Consider the following 24,906-nt stretch of genomic DNA (forward strand, 5'->3'; position numbering starts at 1 on the left):
TTTAGTTTTTATAACGGTCCAATTACAGATGCCACGTGGCACACCTCTCCCTGTTGGAACACCTTGTTTCTTTTTTCATATTTGCATTTTAATCCCAATCAAAAATTTACCTCAAGTTAGATAAAGGATGTAATGCAATAAAATGCATTCTCGTATGTGTAATTACCAGTACCATTCTATTTTGTTTTCGATTTTCCCAGACTAGGCTCATAAATTTCCTTATAATTAAGAAAAAAGCTCAAGTCCATGTTAAATCCTACTGTCAAATTATGATAATTGACAATCTTTCTCTTAACTTGTTTAGAGAGCGAATTACTCAACGTACTTACAAGTTAGATGATATATCCTATTTATTTCAACATCTATACCATAAGCCATGTCATGATAAATACGAAAAAAGAAAACAAATACCATATAAAATGAATTTTCAGATCCCATTTATCTTCTATTTTTTCCACATTTCAACAATCACGACCATGCTGCCATGACATTGTGGAACGAAAAGAACAATGTACAAGATCGATAAAGGAATAGGGATATGGAAGTTCCACAATGGTTGGACATGGGACTCTGGAGTCCCTCTCTTTCATTTTCTTTCCCTTGTACTTGACAATTTTGAGTAAGGAGGACTAAATCTGCACATTTGGGTTGACTTTGATTAGAAAAATAACTTCCGGAACGAAAATGGAAAAGAATTCAAGATTGAGAACCAAAAGTGTACTTTCCCCAGTGATTCTATCCTTCTGCGGAAAACGTGGCGTTTCACATGACGTCTGCAAAGATTATGCAGGCGGTCTCTTCTGCAACAGGGCACTCACTCCCCCTCCGTCTCCGCCATTGATAATCTCAAGCCCGTACCTTCTCAGCCGACCAAACCATACGATCCCGTCGTCTCTGTGCTTCGCGTAGGATTCTAATAAACCCTCTTCTGACGGTGTCCGGATAAGGTAATTTCGGTCATCTCCGGTTGATTTTGTTCTTGGTTGGGCGAGTGAATATACCCGCGAAACGGCATTCAATTTGCGCCAGAAGATTGACTGGGGCTCAAAATTGGAACTTCCGTTCAGGTCATGGATTCTTCCGACGACGAGGCCGAGAAGCGGCCGGAGCTCGTCTCGAACTACTACTTCTTGGACCACGACGACGAGCCCATCTCCTTCTCGGTGCTCCCCCTCCTGTGGAATGAGCAGGATAGCGTGAACCCTCATGAGGACTCCAGTGGTCCGAAGGGTGGCGTATTTCTGCACGGGAGCGCTGACAAGGGGCTGAAGGCGATATACAGGGAGGTCCAGGCGTGGAAGATTGACCTGAACAATGTGAGCGCTGAGATATCCGTGCTCTCCAAGGACAACTGCTGGTTCAAGCTCCAGAAGCCGAGGAAGAGCTACGAGGGTACGATCAGGAACGTGCTGATCACCGTGAATTGCTTGCATTACTTGAAGAGGAACCCCGAGTCGTCAGCCAAATCTCTCTGGGACTACATGGCTAAGGCTTTTAGGTATGCTCACGGCGCTTTGGTTGATAGTTAACGACATAAAGTTGCTTTTTTTGGATCCACTGTGCAGAAAGTGGATTGCCTGTGTCATGCTCCAGTTAAATGTGTCAATTTATTGTCAATTTTAGGTTGTACGAGGTGAGGCCAGGTGCAAAAGACTTGGCAAATCACACATCTTTGGTCAAGGAAGCTATCAAGAAGGACGATAGCTTAGCGAAGTGCAAGGTATGTTTTCTGTGCCATGAAATCTTGAATTATGTCTTCCTCTATGAGCGTCTAACTGCCCCTGAAGATTCAAGTTGTTTGTTCTTGCGAGTCTTCATTCTAACTGGCTATGATATTGTATATCCGGTCGGCGCTTTGATCATTCATTTGAGTAGCGCCTTGCAATTCAGAGAGGACCATATTTCATGAGTGAGATGATCTTAGATGTTCATATTATTAAGCTGCCTTATTGCTTATTTTATTAGATTCTCAAAAGGGATGGAGAACTTAGTGAGCTCTGTCAAGAGGATGCAAATTCACCAGTGTTCTAACCATTTTTAGCCCCGTTATCAAGGAGAATTTCTTATTACTAGTGTAAAATGACATATTTGTTTTGCTGTTATGTCGGTAGTATGGATCTGCTGGTCACGAATTTCTGAGTTTTGCGGATAGCGCCTATGGTTTGCTTTCTTCTCCAACACAATAATGTTATTTACTATTTGCACAGTTCTTAACCACATTCCTTGAGGGGAAGCAGTGGATGAGGAAACAGTCTAGTGAGGTTTGTTCCTTTTGTCTGCTTACCCTTCTGCGTTATGCTACCGTGTTCAACTTTAAATTCTTCATTATTTACTGTATCTGAGTCGGAGTGTTCATGTTATTTTAAGGGTGTTCAAAGTACTTCAAAGCCTGGCTTTATAGTTGAAGATGATGAAATGGAGGTTGTGGAAGATGATCCTGATGCTGAGGATGATGAAGACGTGTTTGATTCGGTTTGTGCGATCTGTGACAATGGTGGCGAGCTTTTGTGGTATGTGTTTTCTTTTAGCAATTTAAAAAGTGGTTACTAATTTTGAGAATTCAATGAATTTTTCTGGTAGATGGTGTATATCTTTTGACTGCAACTTTTTGTCCCATAGAGACTTGGACAACCTCTAGAATGAATTATATGTGTTTATATTGTGCACAAAAATTTCTGATTGCATACTTGCTGAGTTAACGTTTCTTACGAATTTGTACTCATCAAGCAAGCATGAGGCCTTTCAGTTAACTAATATCTAATGGTATTTGTGGGGAAATTAGCTGCGAGGGAAGGTGTATGAGGTCATTTCATGCAACAGCAGAAGCTGGTGAAGATTCCACGTGCGAGTCCCTAGGACTTACAAATGCTGAAGTGGAGGTATGGCATTGTTAAATTTCCATTGAAGATGCTTGTAACGTTTTCTCTTCCTTCACATAATAATCACTTTTTGTCTTTTGACAGGCAATACAGCAATTTCTCTGCAAAAATTGTGAATACAAGCAGCATCAATGCTTTGTTTGTGGGAAATTGGGCTCCTCAGATAAGTCCTCTGGTGCCGAGGTATGCTGGAAGCCTGCGTTTTTTTGCTGTGGTAGCATGTCAAGGACCTGTTATGTGAATTGCTCCATTAGATGGTCTCAAATCTGTGCTTAGCCTAAAAGGTGTGTGTTGGATTGCTCTGTTGATGTTCCCAACCCTGGAACAAGCATGAACAGTTTTTGACGATAATATCAGGGGTATTTGTTCTATAACACATTCAGCTATAGCGCGTGGTTAAACACAATTTAAGTAATTTTAAAATGTGAATTCAATTCAATGGAAAGGGGTTCCAACAAGTCCAATATTCATTTTGAAATTAGATAAATCTAATTCAGGCAGCTGTTCATGATCGACCAACAAGTCCTTATTCATTTTGAGATTAAATGAATCTAATTCAGGCATGGGTCTAGTTCTTAGTACAACCAGCTGATCTGATCCAGTGTAAAGAGCAATTTTTTCAAGTGCGACTCTGGCTAGTTGTCTTAATTTAGCATATTAATTACTTTGGTGATTACTAAATCTTCTAATAATGTCCTTGGTCTGGGTTACATGAGTGTTCTTTGTTATGTTCTTTCATAATTGGGATTATTCTAATCCCAATTACCTAATGTCCTGCAAGGTCTTTGCCTGTGTCTCTGCAACCTGTAGCCGCTTTTACCATCCACACTGTGTTGCAAAATTGCTCCATCCTAAAGATGCAGATGCTGCAAAGGAACTTCAAAAAAATATTGCTGGAGGGAAATCTTTTACTTGCCCTAGTCACAAATGCTGCGTTTGTGGTAAAGGAGAAAATAAGAAGATGCCCGAGTTACAGTTTGCCGTGTGCAGGCGCTGCCCTAGATCATACCATAGAAAATGCTTGCCTAAGTACGTATTTTCCTTTTATTTCAGCATGAAGGTAGCAATATCTGTTTATTTGAATGTTGTCTTTACTTTTTTTTTTTTGTTGCTTATATAATGTGTGCGCACGAATCAGGGAAATTGCTTTTGAAGATACAGAGGATGAAGAAACAAGGGCATGGGAGGATTTACTGCTCAATCGTATATTGATATACTGCCTGTAAGCTATGTTCTTTCCACACTAGACTTACTTCATCCATAAATTAGGTAAATTATTCACAGAGAGATCGCTCTTTGCCAGAAAGCATGAGCTTGATCAAGGACTCGGGACTCCAGTCAGGGATCACCTAAAATTTCCCCATGTAGAAGAGAAAAAGACAGCTATAAGTGGGAAGAGGAAAAAACCAACGCGGGAGTTGCCTGCAGGCATAGAAAAAAAAGTGGCAGAGAAGTCACCTGCTTCAGATGAATACCTGAGTAGAACGCCTAGGAAAACATCAGATCAGAAGGAAAGATTATCTTCTCTGGCCAATGGAAGTTTAAAAAGCAAAAGGGCCAAGGTATCCACTGAACAAGAAATTCCGAAGAAAGCCAAAGTGACAAATGCATCTGGACAGTCTTCAAAGGATAACAAGAAGTTGGGTTCACTGGCTGGGGGAAATTCCTCAGCAGCCAAGGAAAAGGAAGACACTGTCTCCTTGGGTGAAAGGTTATTTTCTCTTTATATGGAGGGCTCAGAGACTGAGCAAGTAGATGCTGTGAAACAAGATAAGACTCTTGCTTCAGAAACTACATTGAAGAAGTTAGACAGTTCTCTGCCCCCATTAGATGCTGATTCAGAGAGGAGGTTAGTGATGGCACCTATGGCTGATTAAATTTTCTGTTCTTTAATTCTTTTATCATCTTTTGAAGGGATTAAGGATAGAAAATTATCGTTAAGTGCTAATCAGGCACCTATTTTATTGATCAAGATCATCTTATTGTTAGACTTTCTATTTGCAAAGCAGGATTCGAGATATAATAAAAGATGCAACATCCTCAGTGAGTATGCAAGATGTGTTAGAAAAGCAGAAACTTCCATCTACTCATACACAATCCCTTAAGTCTAATGTAGACAAAGCAATTACTATGGGAAAGCTGGAGGGTGCCGTTGAGGTATCTCTTTTGTTTTTATTGCTGTATTGTTGTCAATTGCAAAATGTGATTTTCCTAAGTTTACATGTGCAGGCTGTTCGGACAGCATTGCAGAAGATAGAGGAAGGTGGAAGCATTGAAGATGCACAAGCAGTTTGTGATCCGGATGTTTTGAGCCAGCTGTTTAAGTGGAAGGTTCATAATTCTTCTATCTTTGTTGTAGGAAAATGTGGATCCTTCATTAGGATATTCCCATACCGTTAAATGCTATTTTCCGGAGATGTAATATATATGTATATATGTGTATTGCAAGTATTTTTTATAATCTTTATTGGAACTGGATTATAGCGCATCTTCTTGAAGATATTACTTGTGATTGTATTAGCTGAACCCTTTAATGATGTTACTAATATAAATTTAGCTCCATCTGAGTCTGCATTTTCTGTTGTACATTGTTCCTTGTAACAGTTGTAAAAACACTATGATATCTAAAGAATCCCGGATCAATCTCTCTAGCTAGAAGTTGAGAGACAAATTCATGTTCTGGTACTTCTTATAAGCTGTAACTAGCTTATTCTGTTTTCTATTGCTGCAGGACAAGCTCAAAGTATATCTTTCACCATTTATTTTTGGAATGCGCTACACATCCTTTGGTCGACACTTCACGAAAGTGGATAAGCTTGAAGAGGTATTCATCTTTAATTAGAATTATCTAATGTTTCTGGCAGTAAAAACTCTTTTTATCAGATTTAGATCACTTCATGTTAATTTTGAAAAAATATGTCTAAATTTAAAAATCCATGGGCTGGCAGTTAGAGAATGATTTTGATATTATCATTATGACGCTTTAATTTTTAAGCTCATCTAGGAGATGTACAATCTAATACATTGGATGAGCTGAAAAATTATATATTATCACATCATCTTTTGGCCATGTTTGTTTTTCATTCTGAATATTTACTGGGGGACACATACGGGAATTTTGTTGTTATCTGCTTACTTGGAGAACTTTATTTTTCTCATCATGACCTTGCTTCAGTTATAATTTTTAATGGCAGCTGAATGTATTGCAGTTGAAATATGAATCTTCTATCAAGGAAATCTCAGCAATTTTCTTCCTAGTGAATTCGTCATTTTATGAGGGACTTTATGGACTTTATGGGACTATGCCAATGCTATGATTCTATATTGTTCCCCTGGTTTTTATCATCAGATAGATGGGGGAGATAAAAAATTTAGAAAGAACGCGCTGTGGCAGAAAGTGTGGAAGTATTGTTTTGTGAGATTAAATTCTCCTTTAGGCGGCTAGCAGTTGTCCTCTCGCCATAACTTGGAGTGTTTGATCTTTTTAGAGATAGGAAGGTCATCGCTATTGTCATGGTTATTACATTTCTAATTCAATTTATTGATGTACAGATTGCTGACAAGCTGCATTGGTATGTTGAAAATGGTGATACGGTAAGCATTTAATCATTTACTTTAGTGATTTCTGTCAGGTTCTTTGTTTCCAATGTTCGTCTGTTACGATGCCATGATAAATAAATATAGTTTGTTGCTGTTTTACATTCTGCTGACGAGTTCCATGGAAGGTTTATAAATGATGTGATACATGGAATCTTTTGATTTCCTTTAAATATGTTCTATTTTTTTCTTTACTTGCTATAATTAATTCAATTTGGAATATTTGTAGCTTCCTTTCCCAAACTATCAATTTTTGGATGAACATTTTATTGTAAACATGATCCTTTAACCGCGCTAAGAGAGTGAGGCTAAACAGGCAATATTGCAGTCCTCTGTTTACTGAAACCTATTTCAAGCATATTTTTCTCTCAAAAAATAAGTTTGTCTTGCAAATGCATGTCGAACTTTTACTACATCAGAAATCGACACTACATGCTAAATAATGTATACATAGTGTGGCATTTATGTTTTACTGTGTGTCTCAGTAGTTGCTGCAGTGTTTCTTTTCCAATGACAGGCGGGAGTAAATAGCATTTCTTTCTTCCTAGGATGCTTGATAGTGTTTCTTTCAAAGTCTCCAAAGTAACTGCCTCCACTTTGTTGAACAGATTGTTGATTTCTGCTGTGGTGCAAACGATTTTAGTTGCCTATTGGAAAAAAAGCTCAAAGAAACAGGGAAGAAGTGCTCATACAAGAATTATGATCTATTCCCAGCAAAGGTAAGTTTCTTGGTTAACTTCTTATAATGAGATCTGTCATCGACATTCTTTTCCACCCATATCTATGCAAGAAATTTGCATTTTGTTGTTACAGTCCAAAGCCATCTTTATGATGGTAAATGTACTGTTTATTTGTATTCCATTATTTTTTGGCAGAACACGTTCAATTTCGAGAAAAGGGATTGGATGACTGTCAGTCCAAAAGAGCTGCCTGCTGGGAATAAACTGGTATTCAACATGCCTGCCTTTTCTTTTGAGTGGGGATCTTTGTTAGCCCTATCTTAAGAAACTTTGATTTTTTGTGATGCTTCTAATCAGATCATGGGCCTTAATCCTCCCTTCGGTGTCAATGCGGCTTTGGCGAACAAGTTTATCGATAAAGCTCTTGAATTTAAACCAAAACTTCTCATCCTCATCGTTCCACCAGAGACGCAAAGGTAAGCCTTTTCTTTTACCTCCTTCCCATCCCCCCTCCTCTTGCAATGTGATTTATATGCTGGTGCTCTGCAGGTTAGATAAGAAGAAGTTTGCGTATGATCTGGTCTGGGAGGATGATAATTTCTTATCAGGAAAGGTACAAATGTGGCTTTTTGGCACTTTACTTTGAGATGATGTTTATTTGTTCTTCCAAAAGGAATATTATATCTGACTGAAGTTTATTTGCAGTCATTTTACTTGCCTGGGTCTGTTGATGAGAGCGACAAACAAATGGACCAGTGGAACTTGAACGCTCCACTCCTCTATCTTTGGAGCCATCCCAAATGGACTTCGAAACACAAGGCTGTAGCCCAAAGGCAGGGCCATCTAGAAGACAAAAGCAATGCTACTGAGTTTCCTGATTATTCAGGAGCTGATCGAAGTAAGCAGGGTGGTGTGCCTTCAGTATCTAATGGTGATATTCTCAGACAAAATGAGAGGGCTGAAGAGACCAAAGAGAGTAAGGTTGTGACTGAAGGCCAGAATGGAAGCTTCTCGCTCGGCAATAGCAGGAAAGACGGTCCTGAAAATCAGGAGAGTCAGTCTCCTGAGGATTCTAGAAAGAGGCAATGTGATAAAATGGCCATGGAAATATCTCGCCCTTCACCAAGGGAGACAAATGCGAGATCTCCTTTCAGTGTGCAGTCTAGAAACTCATCGGACATGTCTCTAGCTGCTAATATTGGGGGGAGTAATCATCAATCTCACGTTGAGAATTTGCATCCTGAGTTTGAGGAAGATTATACTTTGGGATTGGACAACATAATTGAGGATATCGGAAGGACATATGGCCTCAACAATGATGAGTACCTCGTAAGTGAGAGGCTTTCAAACAGTTTGAGCCCTCATCCTGAGTACAGGTAACATGGAACCCATATTGCAAATTAACTGTGACCGAGAAGAGGAAAAATTGACGGAAAGAAAGATGACTAAATTAAGGGATACTTTTATACGAGCCTGAATTTGCATGAAGTGGTGGATCACCTTATAAGCATGAGGGAGCTACGGGATTTGGAATCAAAACCAAATATTAGTGAGCTGCCGTTATGCAAATTTCTGCTTATTGAAATTTCAAAATCTGTTCACGCGATTGCGCCTAAATGTGTTCCTGATTCCTGTTGCTTAGGGCTCGGAACTTGGAGGAGCCTCACATGGGGCATCTGAGAGAGAGACCAGATGGTTATGGATCTTCCTCCACCACTGAAGCAGACGAGAGGTACTGGAGAGAACTCGACATGAGAACACAGGTCCGTCTCTATGGTTGGCAAGAGTCTGACATGTCCCAGAGAACCTCTTACCCCGTGGTGCCTGACTTACCATATCCCCAGGCACGACCCACTTCATCCACCTACGGGCCGGTGGCCTCGCCCTTGACTGAACTGTCTTATCGGATGACCACTTCAACAATGCAGAGGTATGCCCCCCGTCTCGATGAGCTGAACCCACCAAGGATGGGTAGCGGGGTAGGACCTGATCCTCTGGGGATGAGCAGGCCCGGCCCATCAAGGATGGGTGGCGGGGGAGGACCTGATCCTGTGGGGATGAGCAGGCCCGAACCATCAAGGATGGGTAGTGGGGGAGGACCTGACCCTCGGGGGGTGAGCACGCTTGGTTTCCGTGACCTGAGAGCACCTCATCCAGGAGAATATCACGGACATCAGCAAGGCTTTGCGTCGGGCCCGTACAATCCATTCTCCCATACGAATTCTTCAGGCTGGCTCAACGAATAGGGAATGCTGCGAATGTTCATATTCCAGGTCATTCTCTTTGCGTTTTGGCCAAAGGAAATGTTACAATGTCAAGTCCATGTATGTGAGCACATAGTATGCCAGGCTTGTCCTTAGGTGCCGTTTAAGATTTCCAATAGCTTGACTGGTAGATATAAAGCTGAAGCAGGAGTTTAGACTACTTTTTGTTCCATGAGATGCATGCACTATATAGTTGCTTTGTGTCATGAAGATAACAATCCTGTATTACTCGATCGATGGTGCATCTGGGGCAACATTGGAAGAGAAACAAAAGAGCCCAATTGGGCATCAAAAGAATGATTTTCTGGGAAGCCTTTAGGAAATCACATAAAGCTGAGCTCTTCGGAATCTGTACCAAAAGATGTATCCAAGTTCTTTTGGGGAAACTCGTTTATGAAGTGATCTTGAATTTCTTATCCTGACAATCCAAAGATGAGGTGAGCTTTTTGGCGTGCCATTCCCTAATGGCCTTGTCCTAGATCCCGGGCCTCGTCAAGGGGAGACCAAACAACTGAATCGCGGTCGTGCTTAAAAACCCCAATGTCAAGACCCGTGAGACCATCTTGTGGGCTGTGAGGCTGCCAAGTTTTCCCAAACCGCTTCTTTGCCGCCTTCTCAGCGATCATGAAACTCCTTGTATTAGAAAGAATGCCGTGACTTCCCATGTGGGGCCTGCTCTCGTGAAGTAAAAGAACAGAGCCTCGTCCATTAAGCCCGAGACTGTGAATGTGGTGATGACAGCAGCATAGGTGCCTAGGTCAGGGCCAATTATTGGGACACAGATACTCCGCAAGGGATTGTAGACGGTCAAGCGGAGGATCCCGGAGACTGCTAGGTTCCATCTACGGCCCCAAAAGACTTCGAGGGAGGTTGTGAGATGACGTTTGTCGAACTGTGGCTCAAGCTCGAGCCCAAGCCCTCTCAGCACGACCCAAGCAGGGATTGCATAGATGGCCAGCACGAGTTCTATTTCAAGGAAAGCGTGTCGGCAGTAGAGGCCCCAAACAATGCAGGGGGGTAAGAAGGGCCCGTAGTTGTAGGCATGAGAAAGTAAAGATAGAAGCAACACATTAGTAGCCAACAGAACCATTCCTTGAAGATTATGTAAAGACCCAAATCCTTCCGAGCATTGGTTAATGTCGGTGGCTCTGGACAGGGACAGCATGGTTCTTGTTTGCCCACGGTTTCTCTGATGTCAGGTGGTGTTTCCAAGGGTGGCTGTTATGAGTCATTGAGTTTGAGGGTGCTGAGGATTTTGCTCCGGTGGTCTTGTTTGATTCTGATGGGCGAGGAAGCCCAGACAAAGTGGAGGCAGTTCGGGGAGCGAGATAGAGGGCCTGCACCAAAGGAGAAGAGGAGGAGATTGAAGTTGCAGGGCCACATGAGGAGGAACGTGGTCGGCCCGGCTAGATGGAATGAGGAGAGGCCGAGGGGAAGTACGGTGAGGAGGTAGAAGAGGGGCAAGAGGGAGATGAGCCTCAATGTGCCTTTAGGGACTGAAGCTGCTATGCAGTAGCAGAGGGATGAAACTGGTGATGAAGCTCTTCATCTCTTCCCTACCCATTTCCTTTTTTGGCACATTCTGTTTTGGGACAGTGTTGAATATATACATGAACACACCCGAAGAGTCCAGAGACTTGTTTCGGACGAGTTAGGAACCATGATCGACTGCACTTACCCTCAACGGTCTCATCACTACGTTGTCGTCCCCGATAACAACCTTATGTCCTATCCACCTGACATCTCTGCCTCCAAATCCTAGTTAACGATGTCATACTTGGCTCCTTATGCGTGTATTTTTTTGGGTAAAATTTTGGAGTTTTTGTTGGTATAATGGGATTTTAGACCTCTACATAGACAGTGGATGTTATCTATAAGATATGGCTATGGCCCACTCGTATATTTAGGCCTGCAAGTGAAGTGTGGGCGTTCATGGTACATATTTTTCCGGATAAAATTAAAGTGCCTCACAAGGCCTAGTTAGATAGCTCTCGATTGCGTAATTCATATTATCCATCCCAGTTCCAGTATAATCGACCTCAGTTGTTACCTGTCCGAAATGTTCACCATTATTTGTCATTCAGAAGACTAGATCTGAACAAACGTACCTACCTACCCCCTTTGCTCTAATTACCTGTTGACATAAATGCCACCGAGTTTTAGGAGGGACAATCAAAATATGACAGCGCCGTCCCGTTTTTCTCGTACCAGAGTCGATGAGCATTGTTGTGCAAATCGGTTGGATGTGGTGCTTGTTTTGAGGTGGTGTCAGACTACTGATCGAGCAAGATATCATTCCCATGATCATAATGGTGTAGATAGATTTGGCCCTTCATCCAGTAATCACTGGTTGCCATCAACCAGTTCGATCCACTGTCAATGAGACAACCAAGCATGGCATTACACATAGGGTGGTTCTGGTTCGTACACGAGAGATTTAGTTCGGCGAGGTCTGCGCAGTTAGCCTAACAGGAGATTGGTTAAGATTGCAGGCCCCTCTGTCTGGATCATCCTGTTGATGCAAAGATGTGTCGTCGAACTTTCTCCTTTACAAAATTCGCTATAATACGGCATTCCCTGATAGCCTTTTCGTCGACGCCGTTCCTTGTTAAGGGGGGCCTGAGTAGCGGAACTGCTGTCACGGCCATGAACCCCAAGGTCAAGACCCCTGAGACCACCCTGTTAGGCAGCCACATGTCCCGAGCCGCTTCTTCACTTCCTTTTCGACGACTACGCAAACTCCTCGGGTTAGAAAGAATGCCGTGACCTCCCATGTTTGGGGCTACTTCGATTTCTTTGAGGTTGGGGGCAAACTCGAATATCAGTTTAGCAGTCCAAATCGTTGTTCACGAGTTTAGGAACAAACTCGATTATTAGATTAACAATCCAATTCATTGAATTATTGAATTGCATATACTAATACCTAAACCCGTATTGAACTGAACACAATAAAGAAATTGCTAGGCTGTAACGCAGCCATCTCAATTTCAATGAATACCTCGCAATGGCCGCGTTGCAGCCTAGCAATTTCTTCAGTGTTCAGTTCAATACGGGTTTAGGTATTAGTATGTGCAATTCAGTAATTCAATGAATTGGATTGTTAATCCAATAATCGAGTTTCTTCCTAAACTCGAGAACAACGATTTGGACTGCTAAACCGATATTCGAGTTTGCCCCCAGCCTGAAAGCAATCGCGTGAGGGCTAGTGTTTGTTAAAAGGGGCTGTAACTGACAGTTTCTGTACGTATGAAGTTTTTCATTTTTCTTCCTCACTCTCTCCGTATCCGTTCTCTTCTGTTATGTTCAATTCTGCAGATTTTCACTGCATAATGTTTGTGAGTGTTTGATCAGTTGAGTGAGTGTGAGGAATAACAAAATTCTCCATACGGGATTGTCGACGGGACAGGCGGAGAATTCCAGAGACTGTTAGATTCCATCAACAGGCCCAGAATTCTTCCAAGGAGGTCGCAAGCAATGGCTCCTCAAACTGGGCCTCGAGCTCGAGTCCTAGACCTCCAAGGATGACCCAACCTGGGATCGAGTGCATGGCCAGTAGGAGCTGTATCCGACGAACTAAATGGTGCCATAGAGGAACCAGACTAAGTAGGGGTGTAGTAGGGCCTGTAACCGCAGGCCCTAAGAGCCAAAACTACGAGCAATGTCTTGTCTGCCAGCAGAGCCATCGAATAGAAATTACGCGAAGAACTAATCTTTTGGAGCATTTGCAAACCCACGAGCGTTTCTGTATTGTTTGGACGTGCTTCCTAGTCGGGTCCTGATCCACGGGCTGTGCTTCCAGATATCTTGGCTCTGCTCTGTAGGGGGGGGGTGGTTTGGAGGGTGTTGGAGGCAGCTCCGTGAGCGAGAGAGAGAGGGCCTGTGCAGAATGAAAGAGGAGGAGCTTGAAGTTGCAGAGGCAGGCTAGGAAGACCGCAGAAGGCAGGACTAGGAGGATCGAGGAGAGGCCAAGGGGAAGGACGGCGAGGAGGTAGATGAAGCGCAGGAGGGCGGCAAGACTCAATGCGCAATTTGGTGCGGAAGCTGCTACAGCGTAGCAGTAACAGAGCAATGCAATTGCTGAGGCCCAAGACATTGATGAAGCTCTTCATCTCTTCCCTATAGTAATCCGCCATTTTCATCGACTTCTTGGTTCTCTTCTTCCGTTCCTTTCAATTCCATGGATGCAAAGGTAGATAAATATATGAAAAACTTGTGTGAAAAGCTTCATAAGCAAGCAAGCCAGCAATTTCTTCGTATCAATTAGATAGCTAAGGTCATGAATGCATGTATCCTCTTGCGTTTAAAGTATATTATCTCCTCATTTAGAGAGACAAACATGTCCGCTTCAAATTTACAGGGAATGGCTTTGGCAGTGAATGGGTAATTTGGCTATTGACATCACAGATAATTGGGGAAGATTCTACGAAAAGCTCTGTCCCACTTGGCCGAAGTACACAACGAAAGGAGAAAGCCTGCTAGAGAAGTGAGATAGTGAGAATAAGATGTGCTCAAGGTGCGCCGGGACCAAATTCGAGAGGAGCTGGGCCTGCTCCGAGAGCGGAACTGATGTAAAACAATGTGAGGATTGGAGAAAGCTGCAAGTAATCATGTCAGTGCGGAGGACCGTTGAGTAGTAGTTTGGGAAGAACTACGAGTGAGTCTTGTGTAAGTCCTATTCTGGCACTTTGGTGAGAGCTATGACTAGGGGGTGTTAGCACCCCTAGTGATACGTGCCTGTGGACAGTGCATGACCATGGGGGTTTGATAAATAATGAACTCGAGGTTAAGCGATGAAGCGACACCATTCGGGTGTCATGTGAGTCACTTGTGAATATTCACGATGAGTTATCGGGAAGACCTGACCGAACATTATTAATACCTTCTGGTGTAAATGTCAGAAAATTCTATGATACAATGGGTTAATCCATCAAAATATCATTGTGTTTCTTGTCCTCTGATCCAGGAATGCTGGTGCACGAAGGGGTTTGATGTGTTCACGAAGGGGTTCGATGTGGTGGTGTTTGTGTCAATTACTTACACTTACCGTGGTTCTGATTCATATGTACAAGATTTAGCTTCGCCTCGTCCTGCTTAATTCATAAGTTGGGGATCATCCTGTCGATGCAGAGATGAGTCGCCGAACTTTCTCTTTAATGAAATTGGCTACAGCATGGCATTCCCTGATGCCCTTCTCATCAACGCCGTTCCTGGTCAAGGGGAGGCCGAGCAGCGGAACTGCTGTCATAGCCAAGAGCCCCAGGGTCAAGAACCAGGAGACAACCCTGTTGGGCTGCCACGAGTCCCCGAGCCGCTTCTTTGCCACCTTCTCTACGACCAAACAGCCTCCTTGGATTACAAAAAATGCTGTGACCTCCCATGTTGGGGCTACTCTGATGAAGTAATAGCACATAGCCTCGTGCATCAAGCCAGAGATGGTGAACGTAGCGATCGTGGCAGGGTAGCAAGCGAGGTCAGGGCCCAGCATCTGGACACAAACACTCCGTAATGGATTGTAGATGGCCAGGCGGAAGATTCGGGAGACAGTCAGATTCCACCTACGGCCCCAGAAGTCTTCCAGGGAGGTCGAAAGGCATGGCTCGTTGAACTGGGCGTCCAGCTTGAGTCCCGACCGTCCAAGAATGGCCCAGCCCAGGATTGCATAGACGGCTAGTGCGAGTTCTATTCCGAAGAACCAAATGGCGCCATGGAGGGCCCAGACTAAGTAGGGGTGTAGGCTGGGCTTGTAGTCATAGGCATGAACGGCTAAAGCCACAACCAATGCTTTGGCTGCCAGCAGAACCATCCTATGGAGATTAGGCGAAGTCGAACCCGATCTTTCGGAGCATCTGCTTTTATTGTGCTTCCAGTTAATCGGGTGATCAGATGGCCGGGCTTCCAATAATCTTGGTTCCACAGGCGGAGCGTCGACTAGTTTGATATCAATGGGTAAGGATGCGACCAGGATAAAGTGGAGGCAGTTCGGGGAGCGAGAGAGAGGTCCTGTACCGAAGGAAAAGAGGAGGAGCTTGAAGTTGCAAAGCCATGCGAGGAGGAACGCGCACGGCGTGACGAGATGGAAAGATGAGAGGCCAAGGGGAAGGACGGCAAGGAGGTAGAAAACGGGCAGGAAGGAGGCGAGCCTAGCTGCGCCCTTTGGCACGGAAGCTGCCACGGCGTAGCAGTAACAGAGCAATGCAACTGCAGAGGCCCAGACGTCGACGAAACTCCTCATCTCTTCCATGTCCACCATTTTCCTTGATCCCTAACTACTTCCATGGATGCAACGCTCTTGAACTCGATGACGGATATATAAAAACATGTGACGTGAAGACTCATAAACAAGGCAAAACACATTATTGAATCTTGTCGGTTTGAAGAATGCTTAAGCTTAAGTGTCGTGGGTGTAAGTTGTAAGGTACGTAGATTGTGTGTAAAATCATTAATGGGCTGAGCAAGGTACTTGCCGGTTAAGGTCTATATATAAGTAGTATGATCATTCCGTTAAGTCTCGACCTCTGAAAATTGGATAACCCGAATATTAATTTCGAGTTGAGATGAGCCCATGTTCGACGTGCTTCAAATGTTTGTATAGCTTTATGTATTGGAACCATCTTATTTAATTCTCATGTGCTATCAATATATTACATAGAAGGGGCGGAACATTCGCCAAATATAAAGTAATAATGTCAAAAGAGAATTTCCATAAGAGTGGAATTGAAAAAAAATTCCTGAATTTAGAGTTCGAATTCTACCACCATTATCAATTGAGCTTTTAGATTAACTGGATAATCATTTCGAATTTCACAACATTTGTTCTCGAACGGTCACTTGTCCTCTCCCCCGGCTCCTATGATATATCGGACCACCTTGATCGGCAATTAAGTACCCCCCAGCAAGAAAGTGTGATAATTTATTCTACAGGGACAATGCATGGAGGTTTGTCCTTCCAAATACGTATGTGCCCTTGCTAACATGGGCCCTATTACTCAAAAGAGAACTATTGTATGGTCTAAGAGCTCCGGATGCTGACACGCACGCGGAGATATCGCGTCTTGTCTGATCCGGGTCGATAATGTCAGGATCATGTAACATTTTGTACGTATACTTAAATCGTCATATGGATGCGGAGCCAACATGGTAGTCTTAGACCGGGTAATATAGCCTTTCATTGCACTTGCTTATTAGATAAAGGCAATAATTATTATAAAGTCCATACAGGCCGCAATCGTTGATTTAGTCTCAGGACTTGTTCCATTATTCTCGCTCCGAGGCTTTAAGTCAGTAAATGGAGAGGTCGTGAATGTGCCGGTATTGGAGTATAGGGATATGCCATACTACTTGGGTTTATGGGTTGGGCCCAAAAGGAAATGGGTCGGGTGATGGTGCAGCCCTATGATTGGGCCCATTCCTGGACATGTCATGGCTCGCAGGCCTATGAGATATCGCAGCTGAAATTAATTGATTTACCATATCGAATTGCATGACAAATAGAACATTGAGGACACTAGAATTTTTACGCACATTGAAATCATCGAGAGATTGCTGCTCAAGTATATTATATTACCTGCCTCAGCAGTCAGCAATTACTTAACTTCGAATGAATGGCCTAGGTATATCTTAAGTAATCTACCCTTTTTTTTTTTTGGATTACATAGATAATCCCATTAAGTATGGAACATGAAATATCTTGATCACCACCAGGCAATGCACGTGCGCTACTGCGCTACACCATCTTTGATAAATTATTGGATACATGTCAATCTTTTACCGGTCACGATATAAATATATATTATCATGATTTTTTAGTGTTGTACGATAGTCTAACCCCTTAGCGGGTATCGACTCGACCTGAATTAGTTGGGATTCAACTAAGCTTCTGGGTATCATAGTGCATACCTAAAAATCTTTATGTTACTCCACAGTTTACATTTCTTCATGCAGATCGTGTTGGGAATTGGTGTATGCCCTAGAGGCAATCTATCATCAGTTCTGTAATATGACATGTATTTCATTATATTACGAGGCATATATGTTATTGTGTAAATTGCGTTAAATATGATTTTATACAATAATGTCCTTGGAATAGTATGTTCAATAGGCATCAAGTGTGACTTGATTGTGAGATCCTATAATTACCGAACATTATTCCTAAATGTCCATAGTCAAAGTATTATCGTTAATTAGGACAACGATAATACGGTTAGACTATTGTGGGTGTTGATTGATGACCAAGTCTCACAGGTCATGGATATGGAGATATCAAATCACATCACATGTATACATTAAGAGTAATGTGTATTGGACTGATCCGCCATGAGATTGCTACATCGGTTGTTACGTGACTGTCATTAGCATATCTCAAAGTGACTATAGTGTAATGGTCCTTTGACTTGAGGTCACCATGGATTCCTACGTGTAATGTCGTATATTTTGATACTGTCAAACGCCACCGTAACAGGCTGGTTATAAAGATAGTTATTGGGTATGCCACAAAGCATGGAAAAGAATGTGAGTGACCAAGATAGGATTTGTTCCTCCTACGAAACGGGAGCGATATCTCACGGCCACTTGGTGGTTAAGTCTAAAAGTGTATGCATACCCAAATGAGTCGATATAATGATATCGAGCTCATTTGTTCTGATAGACTTACCCGGTAAACCAAGAAAAAGAGATATTGAGCCATACAAGGATGTCATCGACCATGCCTTGGGCTCAATAGAGATATAGAGGACAAAGGGATTATATTACACGGTAGCATAGGTCACAAGGTTTGTCGAGAAATTGACTTTCCGATTACTTGAGTAATAGTGATGCATTGCTAGATGCCGCTCACTGTTTGTAATATTGAAATAGAGATTTCGATATTACTGTCAACGTAATTGGGAACCTACAGGGTCACACACGACGACTAAATCGACGGGATATTTTGAAACAAATAAAATCGTCTAATAGAGATTATACGATTTAAGGTGCGACCGATTAATCGGATATTTAATGAGATTAAATATGTCGATTAATTAGACTCGATTTATTAAATTCAATAGCCCACAAAAGTAATATACATAAATATATATATATGTTTGTATGTGTCTGTGCACGCATGCAAATACATATATATATATATATATGGCTATATGTGTATGTATATAAGATACAATTGGGATCCTTAAATCCTTTTTGTCCCACACCGGTCAAATGGCTTGAAATCCTTTCCCCAAGCCATTATATATACATGGCAGTGTATTGAGATATTAGATATAGATAACATACAACATATATGCACGTGTATATATGATATACATGTATGTATATAAAATGGGATTATTGAGTTGAATTGTTAAACTCATTAAGTCCAATTAAGTTTAATAATTCCGGGTGTCGCACCGGTGTTTCTTTCGAGTGTTGGCCGCTAGCACCGCCGATTTCGAAGACTCGTCGACAAAGTCGGTGTGGATACCGGTAGAGGCGTCACGCGTGGGACGCTCGGTCGACAATTTTAAATATTCCAGGTACGCTTTTATTTACTCTTATTCTTCTAGTAGGTCTTGGAATTAGTTTCACGGGTAGGAAATTTTGAATTTCTGTTCCTTTTTCGCTTCCTTTGCGCCTCGTGGAACTAGCAATTGGTATCAGAGCCTAGCTAGTTAGAATCTGAGTAGATAATAGCATAAAATATGATTTTATGCTTGGTACTGGTATGATTATGTTTGATATTTGCGGTGCATGACTGTTAGACATGGACTATGTCCTAGTTGTGTTAGTATAATAGTTATACGTGTGGACTATTATGTAATAGTTACATAATAGTGTATAGTGAGATCGATTAAATGTTAATCAAATCCCTCAAAATATTAAGTCCATATCCTTCCACCGTGTAACGCTCGTCAAGACCAAGATCGATGAGTGTGTAGACCTTGCCTTCGCAGGATGCCCTTATCTATCCTAGTAAGACGTTGTGTTTACCAGTGGGTCGGACTTAACTGAGCAAGCCTAATAGGATTAGGAGTTCAGAGGCATGTAGTTGGGCATCGATCTATAAGATAGATTTGAATAAGGAGTTATTCACTCAACTAATCAAGAGTTGCATGTGATGCAATTGGGAAAGTGAGTTCCCTACCTAAATAGCCAGTTCTGGGTGAATCAGCCCTCGCTGACTCAGAGCTTGGTGAGATATGGATCTTGAGCTACTATGAGAATGATATTCTCTGAATCAATGTTGAGGGTCATTGATTTGATATAAATAGTGGGAGCAATATTTATAAAGTCCTCATTAAATATTGTTGTGTCATAATACTTATTTTGTATATTTCTATGGTAGTTACCATGGCAGGGAGCACTTCTAGTACTTTCTGTTTGCGATCCGTCCTTGATAAGGACAAACTGTCAGGGAATAATTTCCTTGGTTGGTATCGAAACTTGAGAATTGTTCTCACCCAAGAAAAGAAGCTATATGTCTTAGAGCAACCTCTTCTTGCGCCACCGCCTGACGATGCCCCCCAAGCTGAGAAAGATGCTTATAGTAAGCATCATGATGATGCCGTAAACGTCGGATGTCTCATGTTAGTCACCATGGACTCGGAGCTTCAGAAGCAACACGAGAACATGAAGGCGTACGATATGATCGTGCATCTCAGGCAGCTCTATCAAGAGCAGGCCCGACATGAGAGATTCGAGATCTCTAAAGCACTTTTTCAGGCAAGGTTGACTGAGGGTAGCCCGGTGGGTCTTCATGTACTCAAGATGATTGGGTACGTTGAGACTCTGGGAAGACTGGGATTTCCTCTTGGTCAAGAGTTGGCCACAGATTTAGTCCTACAGTCGCTGCCCAGCAGTTATAGTCAGTTCATTATGAGCTATAATATGAATGACTACAATAAACCATTGCCTGAACTGCTTAGCATGTTGAGAACAGCTGAGCATGATATCAGCAAGGGGACATCCATTCTAATGGTCCAAGGGACCAAAAGAAAGGGCAAGAGCAAGAGTAAATGCAAGAAGGTTAAAGGTGCATCCAATTTTGACTTGGGTGCGTTGAAGCCTAAAGCCAAGGTGGCGAAGAATGATTACTGCTTCCATTGTGGCAACACTGGACATTGGAAGCGGAATTGTAAGATATACCTGGAAGAGTTGAAGAAGAAGAAGGGAAGTGAGACTTTCACTTCAGGTATCCATGTTATAGAGATTAATGTATCTACTACTTCTACATCTTGGGTATTAGATACCGGATGTGGTGCTCATATTTGTGGAAATATGCAGGACCTAAAGGACAGTAGATCGTTGACAAAGGGCGAGGTGGACCTACGAGTTGGAAATGGAGCAAGAGTTGCTACATTAACTGTAGGGACTTATCACCTAGTTTTACCTACTGGGCTTGTATTAGATCTTAACGACTGTTATTATGTACCTGCTATTAGTAGAAACATAATATCTGTTTCTTGTTTGGACAAGAAGGGATTTTGTTTCACTATCAAGAACAAGTGTTGTTCTATGTACATGAATGATGTATATTATGGCAGTGCACATTTAAGTAATGGTCTGTATGTTCTTGATCTAGATACGCCTATTTATAATGTGGAAACCAAACGGCTCAAATCTAATGATTCGAACCCGACTTACCTCTGGCATTGTCGTTTAGGCCATATTAGCGAGAATCGCATCTCTAGACTCCATAAGGATGGATTACTGGACTCGTTTGATTTAGAATCGATCGAGACATGCGAACCTTGCTTAATGGGGAAAATGACTAAGGCCCCTTTTACCGGAAAAGGTGAGCGAGCTAGTGATCTTTTGGCTCTCATACATACCGATGTATGTGGACCCGTGAACAAGCTTGCTAGAGGTGGGTATCTCTACTTTATTACATTTACTGATGATTTCAGTAGATTTGGATATGTGTTTTTGATGAAACACAAATCTGAATCCTTTGAAAAGTTCAAAGAATTTAAGAATGAAGTGGAGAATCAGTTGGGTAAGAGCATTAAAGTTCTTCGATCAGATCGAGGAGGTGAATATTTGAGCTATGAGTTCGCTGACTATCTTAAACAGTGTGGGATTTTATCTCAACTGACTCCACCTGGAACACCACAATGGAATGGTGTAGCTGAGAGGAGGAATCGAACTTTATTAGATATGGTTCGATCTTTGATGAGTCATGCAAACTTACCTGACTCCTTCTGGGGATATGCTCTACAGACAGCTGCTCTCATATTAAACAATGCTCCGTCGAAATCAGTTGAAAGGACACCATATGAGATGTGGTATGGGAAACGTCCCAAGATGTCTTTTCTAAAGATATGGGGTTGCGAAGCTTATGTGAAGAGATTGTCTTCGGATAAGCTTGGCCCTAAATCGGACAAATGTTACTTCGTGGGGTATCCTAAGGAAACTCGAGGATACTATTTCTATAATCCCATCGAGGGCAAAGTGTTTGTCGCTCGAACTGCGGTATTCCTTGAGAAAGAGTTTCTCTCCAAAGGAACTAGTGGGAGAAAATTAGAACTTGGGGAAGTTCTACCACAAAATGACATTGACCAATCGACGGGCGATGTTGCAGAACAAGTACCACAAGTTGTTGTGGCACAATCTTCTACACAGGTGACACAGGAGCCTCGTAGGTCTAGTAGGATACGTCATGAGCCCGAGAGATATGGATTTCTCGTGACTCAAGACAATGACGTATTGCTCATAGATAATGATGAGCCTACAACCTATGCGGAAGCCGTAATAGGCCCAGACTCTGAGAAATGGCTGGAGGCCATGAGATCTGAGATGGAGTCCATGTACACTAACCAAGTATGGACTTTGGTTGATCCACCTGAAGGGGCAAAACCCATTGGGTGTAAGTGGGTCTTCAAGAAGAAGACTGACATGGACGGTAATGTGATTACCTTTAAGGGCCGACTTGTGGCAAAAGGTTTCAGACAAGTTCATGGTGTTGACTATGACGAAACCTTTTCCCCAGTAGCTATGCTTAAATCCATCAGGATCTTGCTTGCAATTGCAGCTTATTATGATTATGAGATCTGGCAAATGGATGTCAAAACTGCTTTCCTGAACGGGAAGCTCCTCGAGGATGTGTTTATGACACAACCTGAGGGTTTTGTCGATCCACATTGTGCCGGAAAGGTTTGTAAGCTACAACGGTCTATTTATGGACTGAAGCAAGTTTCTAGGAGCTGGAATCTTCGTTTTGATGATGCAATCAAAGAGTTTGGTTTCATCAAGAATGAAGATGAACCCTGTGTTTACAAGAAGGTTAGTGGGAGCGTAGTAATCTTCCTGGTGTTGTATGTAGACGACATACTTCTGATTGGGAATGACATTCCTTCCCTACAGTCTGTGAAGACTTGGTTGGGAAGGTGTTTTTCTATGAAGGACTTAGGCGAAGCTACCTACGTGCTAGGTATTAGGATCTATAGAGATAGATCCAAGAGACTGCTTGGCCTAAGTCAGAGTGCATACATAGATAAAGTGCTTCGGCGCTTTAGCATGCAGGATTCTAAGAAAGGGTCCCTGCCTATGTTACATGGCATAAGCCTTTCGAAGGCTCAGAGTCCTTCTACTCGAGAGGAGAGGGACAGAATGAATAGGATTCCATATGCGTCAGCTATTGGATCTATCATATATGCTATGTTATGCACTCGATCAGATGTCTCGTATGCTTTGAGTATGACGAGTCGATACCAATCAGATCCAGGTGAAAGACACTGGATTGCAGTAAAGAACATCCTTAAGTACTTACGAAGGACTAAGGAGATGTTTTTGGTATATGGAAGCGAAGAAGAGCTCGTTGTAAGAGGTTACACCGATGCTAGCTTCCAGACCGATAAGGACGACAGTAGATCGCAGTCAGGGTATGTGTTCTGCCTGAATGGAGGTGCTGTGAGTTGGAAGAGTTCCAAACAGGAGACAGTAGCCGACTCTACCACAGAGGCCGAGTATATTGCTGCCTCTAACGCTGCAAAAGAGGCCGTTTGGATCAAGAAGTTCATAACAGAACTTGCTGTGGTTCCTAGCATCGCAGACCCAGTGGATCTTTATTGTGACAACAATGGAGCCATTGCGCAAGCTAAGGAACCCAGGTCTCACCAGCGATCCAAACATATACTCAGGCGCTTCCATCTCATTCGCGAGATTATCGACATAGGAGATGTGAAGATATGCAAAATACCAACAGATGAGAATCTCGCAGATCCACTTACGAAGCCTCTTGTGCAGCGCAAGCACGAGGCTCACACTAGATCTATTGGCATTAGACAAATGCCAGATTGGCTCTAGTGCAAGTGGGAGATTGTTGGGAATTGGTGTATGCCCTAGAGGCAATCTATCATCAGTTCTGTAATATGACATGTATTTCATTATATTACGAGGCATATCTGTTATTGTGTAGATTGCGTTAAATATGATTTTATACAATAATGTCCTTGGAATAGTATGTTCAATAGGCATCAAGTGTGACTTGATTGTGAGATCCTATAATTACCGAACATTATTCCTAAATGTCCATAGTCAAAGTATTATCGTTAATTAGGACAACGATAATACGGTTAGACTATTGTGGGTGTTGATTGATGACCAAGTCTCACAGGTCATGGATATGGAGATATCAAATCACATCACATGTATACATTAAGAGTAATGTGTATTGGACTGATCCGCCATGAGATTGCTACATGGGTTGTTACGTGACTGTCATTAGCATATCTCAAAGTGACTATAGTGTAATGGTCCTTTGACTTGAGGTCACCATGGATTCCTACGTGTAATGTCGTATATTTTGATACTGTCAAACGCCACCGTAACAGGCTGGTTATAAAGATAGTTATTGGGTATGCCACAAAGCATGGAAAAGAATGTGAGTGACCAAGATAGGATTTGTTCCTCCTACGAAACGGGAGCGATATCTCACGGCCACTTGGTGGTTAAGTCTAAAAGTGTATGCATACCCAAATGAGTCGATATAATGATATCGAGCTCATTTGTTCTGATAGACTTACCCGGTAAACCAAGAAAAGAAATATTGAGCCATACAAGGATGTCATCGACCATGCCTTGGGCTCAATAGAGATATAGAGGACAAAGGGATTATATTACACGGTAGCATAGGTCACAAGGTTTGTCGAGAAATTGACTTTCCGATTACTTGAGTAATAGTGATGCATTGCTAGATGCCGCTCACTGTTTGTAATATTGAAATAGAGATTTCGATATTACTGTCAACGTAATTGGGAACCTACAGGGTCACACACGACGACTAAATCGACGGGATATTTTGAAACAAATAAAATCGTCTAATAGAGATTATACGATTTAAGGTGCGACCGATTAATCGGATATTTAATGAGATTAAATATGTCGATTAATTAGACTCGATTTATTAAATTCAATAGCCCACAAAAGTAATATACATAAATATATATATATGTTTGTATGTGTCTGTGCACGCATGCAAATACATATATATATATATATATATATGGCTATATG

General features: G+C 42.2%; 3 protein-coding genes across 4 annotated transcripts; 1 reads left to right on the plus strand and 2 right to left on the minus strand.

The window, feature by feature from the left end:
- Nucleotides 1-766: 766 nt before the first annotated feature.
- On the plus strand, nt 767-9,836 carry LOC116189998 (protein ENHANCED DOWNY MILDEW 2-like). 2 transcript variants are annotated; one of them, XM_031519675.1, is made up of 21 exons: nt 767-947; nt 1,068-1,498; nt 1,624-1,720; nt 2,208-2,261; nt 2,368-2,510; nt 2,783-2,879; nt 2,964-3,062; nt 3,661-3,908; nt 4,018-4,101; nt 4,183-4,728; nt 4,889-5,036; nt 5,109-5,210; nt 5,611-5,703; nt 6,432-6,473; nt 7,085-7,195; nt 7,352-7,423; nt 7,514-7,632; nt 7,706-7,769; nt 7,862-8,532; nt 8,799-8,919; nt 9,001-9,836. In XM_031519675.1, exons 2-21 carry the CDS (start codon nt 1,071-1,073, stop codon nt 9,400-9,402), a joined length of 3,741 nt encoding a protein of 1,246 aa, XP_031375535.1. In that variant the 5' UTR covers nt 767-947; nt 1,068-1,070; the 3' UTR covers nt 9,403-9,836. The 2 variants fall into 2 exon arrangements, with proteins under 2 accessions (XP_031375535.1, XP_031375530.1); XM_031519670.1 differs by having other exon boundaries at nt 8,799-9,836.
- A 28-nt stretch (nt 9,837-9,864) lies between these two features.
- On the minus strand, nt 9,865-13,513 carry LOC116208397 (long-chain-alcohol O-fatty-acyltransferase-like). Its single transcript, XM_031541842.1, has 3 exons — nt 13,155-13,513; nt 10,717-10,963; nt 9,865-10,615 (listed from the first exon to the last, which is right to left on the minus strand). Exons 1-3 carry the CDS (start codon nt 13,511-13,513, stop codon nt 10,043-10,045), a joined length of 1,179 nt encoding a protein of 392 aa, XP_031397702.1. The 3' UTR covers nt 9,865-10,042.
- Nucleotides 13,514-14,285: 772 nt separating this feature from the next.
- Nucleotides 14,286-15,679, minus strand: LOC116190235 (long-chain-alcohol O-fatty-acyltransferase-like). Its single transcript, XM_031519896.1, has one exon. It carries the CDS (start codon nt 15,668-15,670, stop codon nt 14,531-14,533), a length of 1,140 nt encoding a protein of 379 aa, XP_031375756.1. The 5' UTR covers nt 15,671-15,679; the 3' UTR covers nt 14,286-14,530.
- Nucleotides 15,680-24,906: the final 9,227 nt, after the last annotated feature.

Source organism: Punica granatum, chromosome 1 (assembly GCF_007655135.1).
Source record: "Punica granatum isolate Tunisia-2019 chromosome 1, ASM765513v2, whole genome shotgun sequence".
Lineage (NCBI taxonomy): Eukaryota > Viridiplantae > Streptophyta > Magnoliopsida > Myrtales > Lythraceae > Punica > Punica granatum.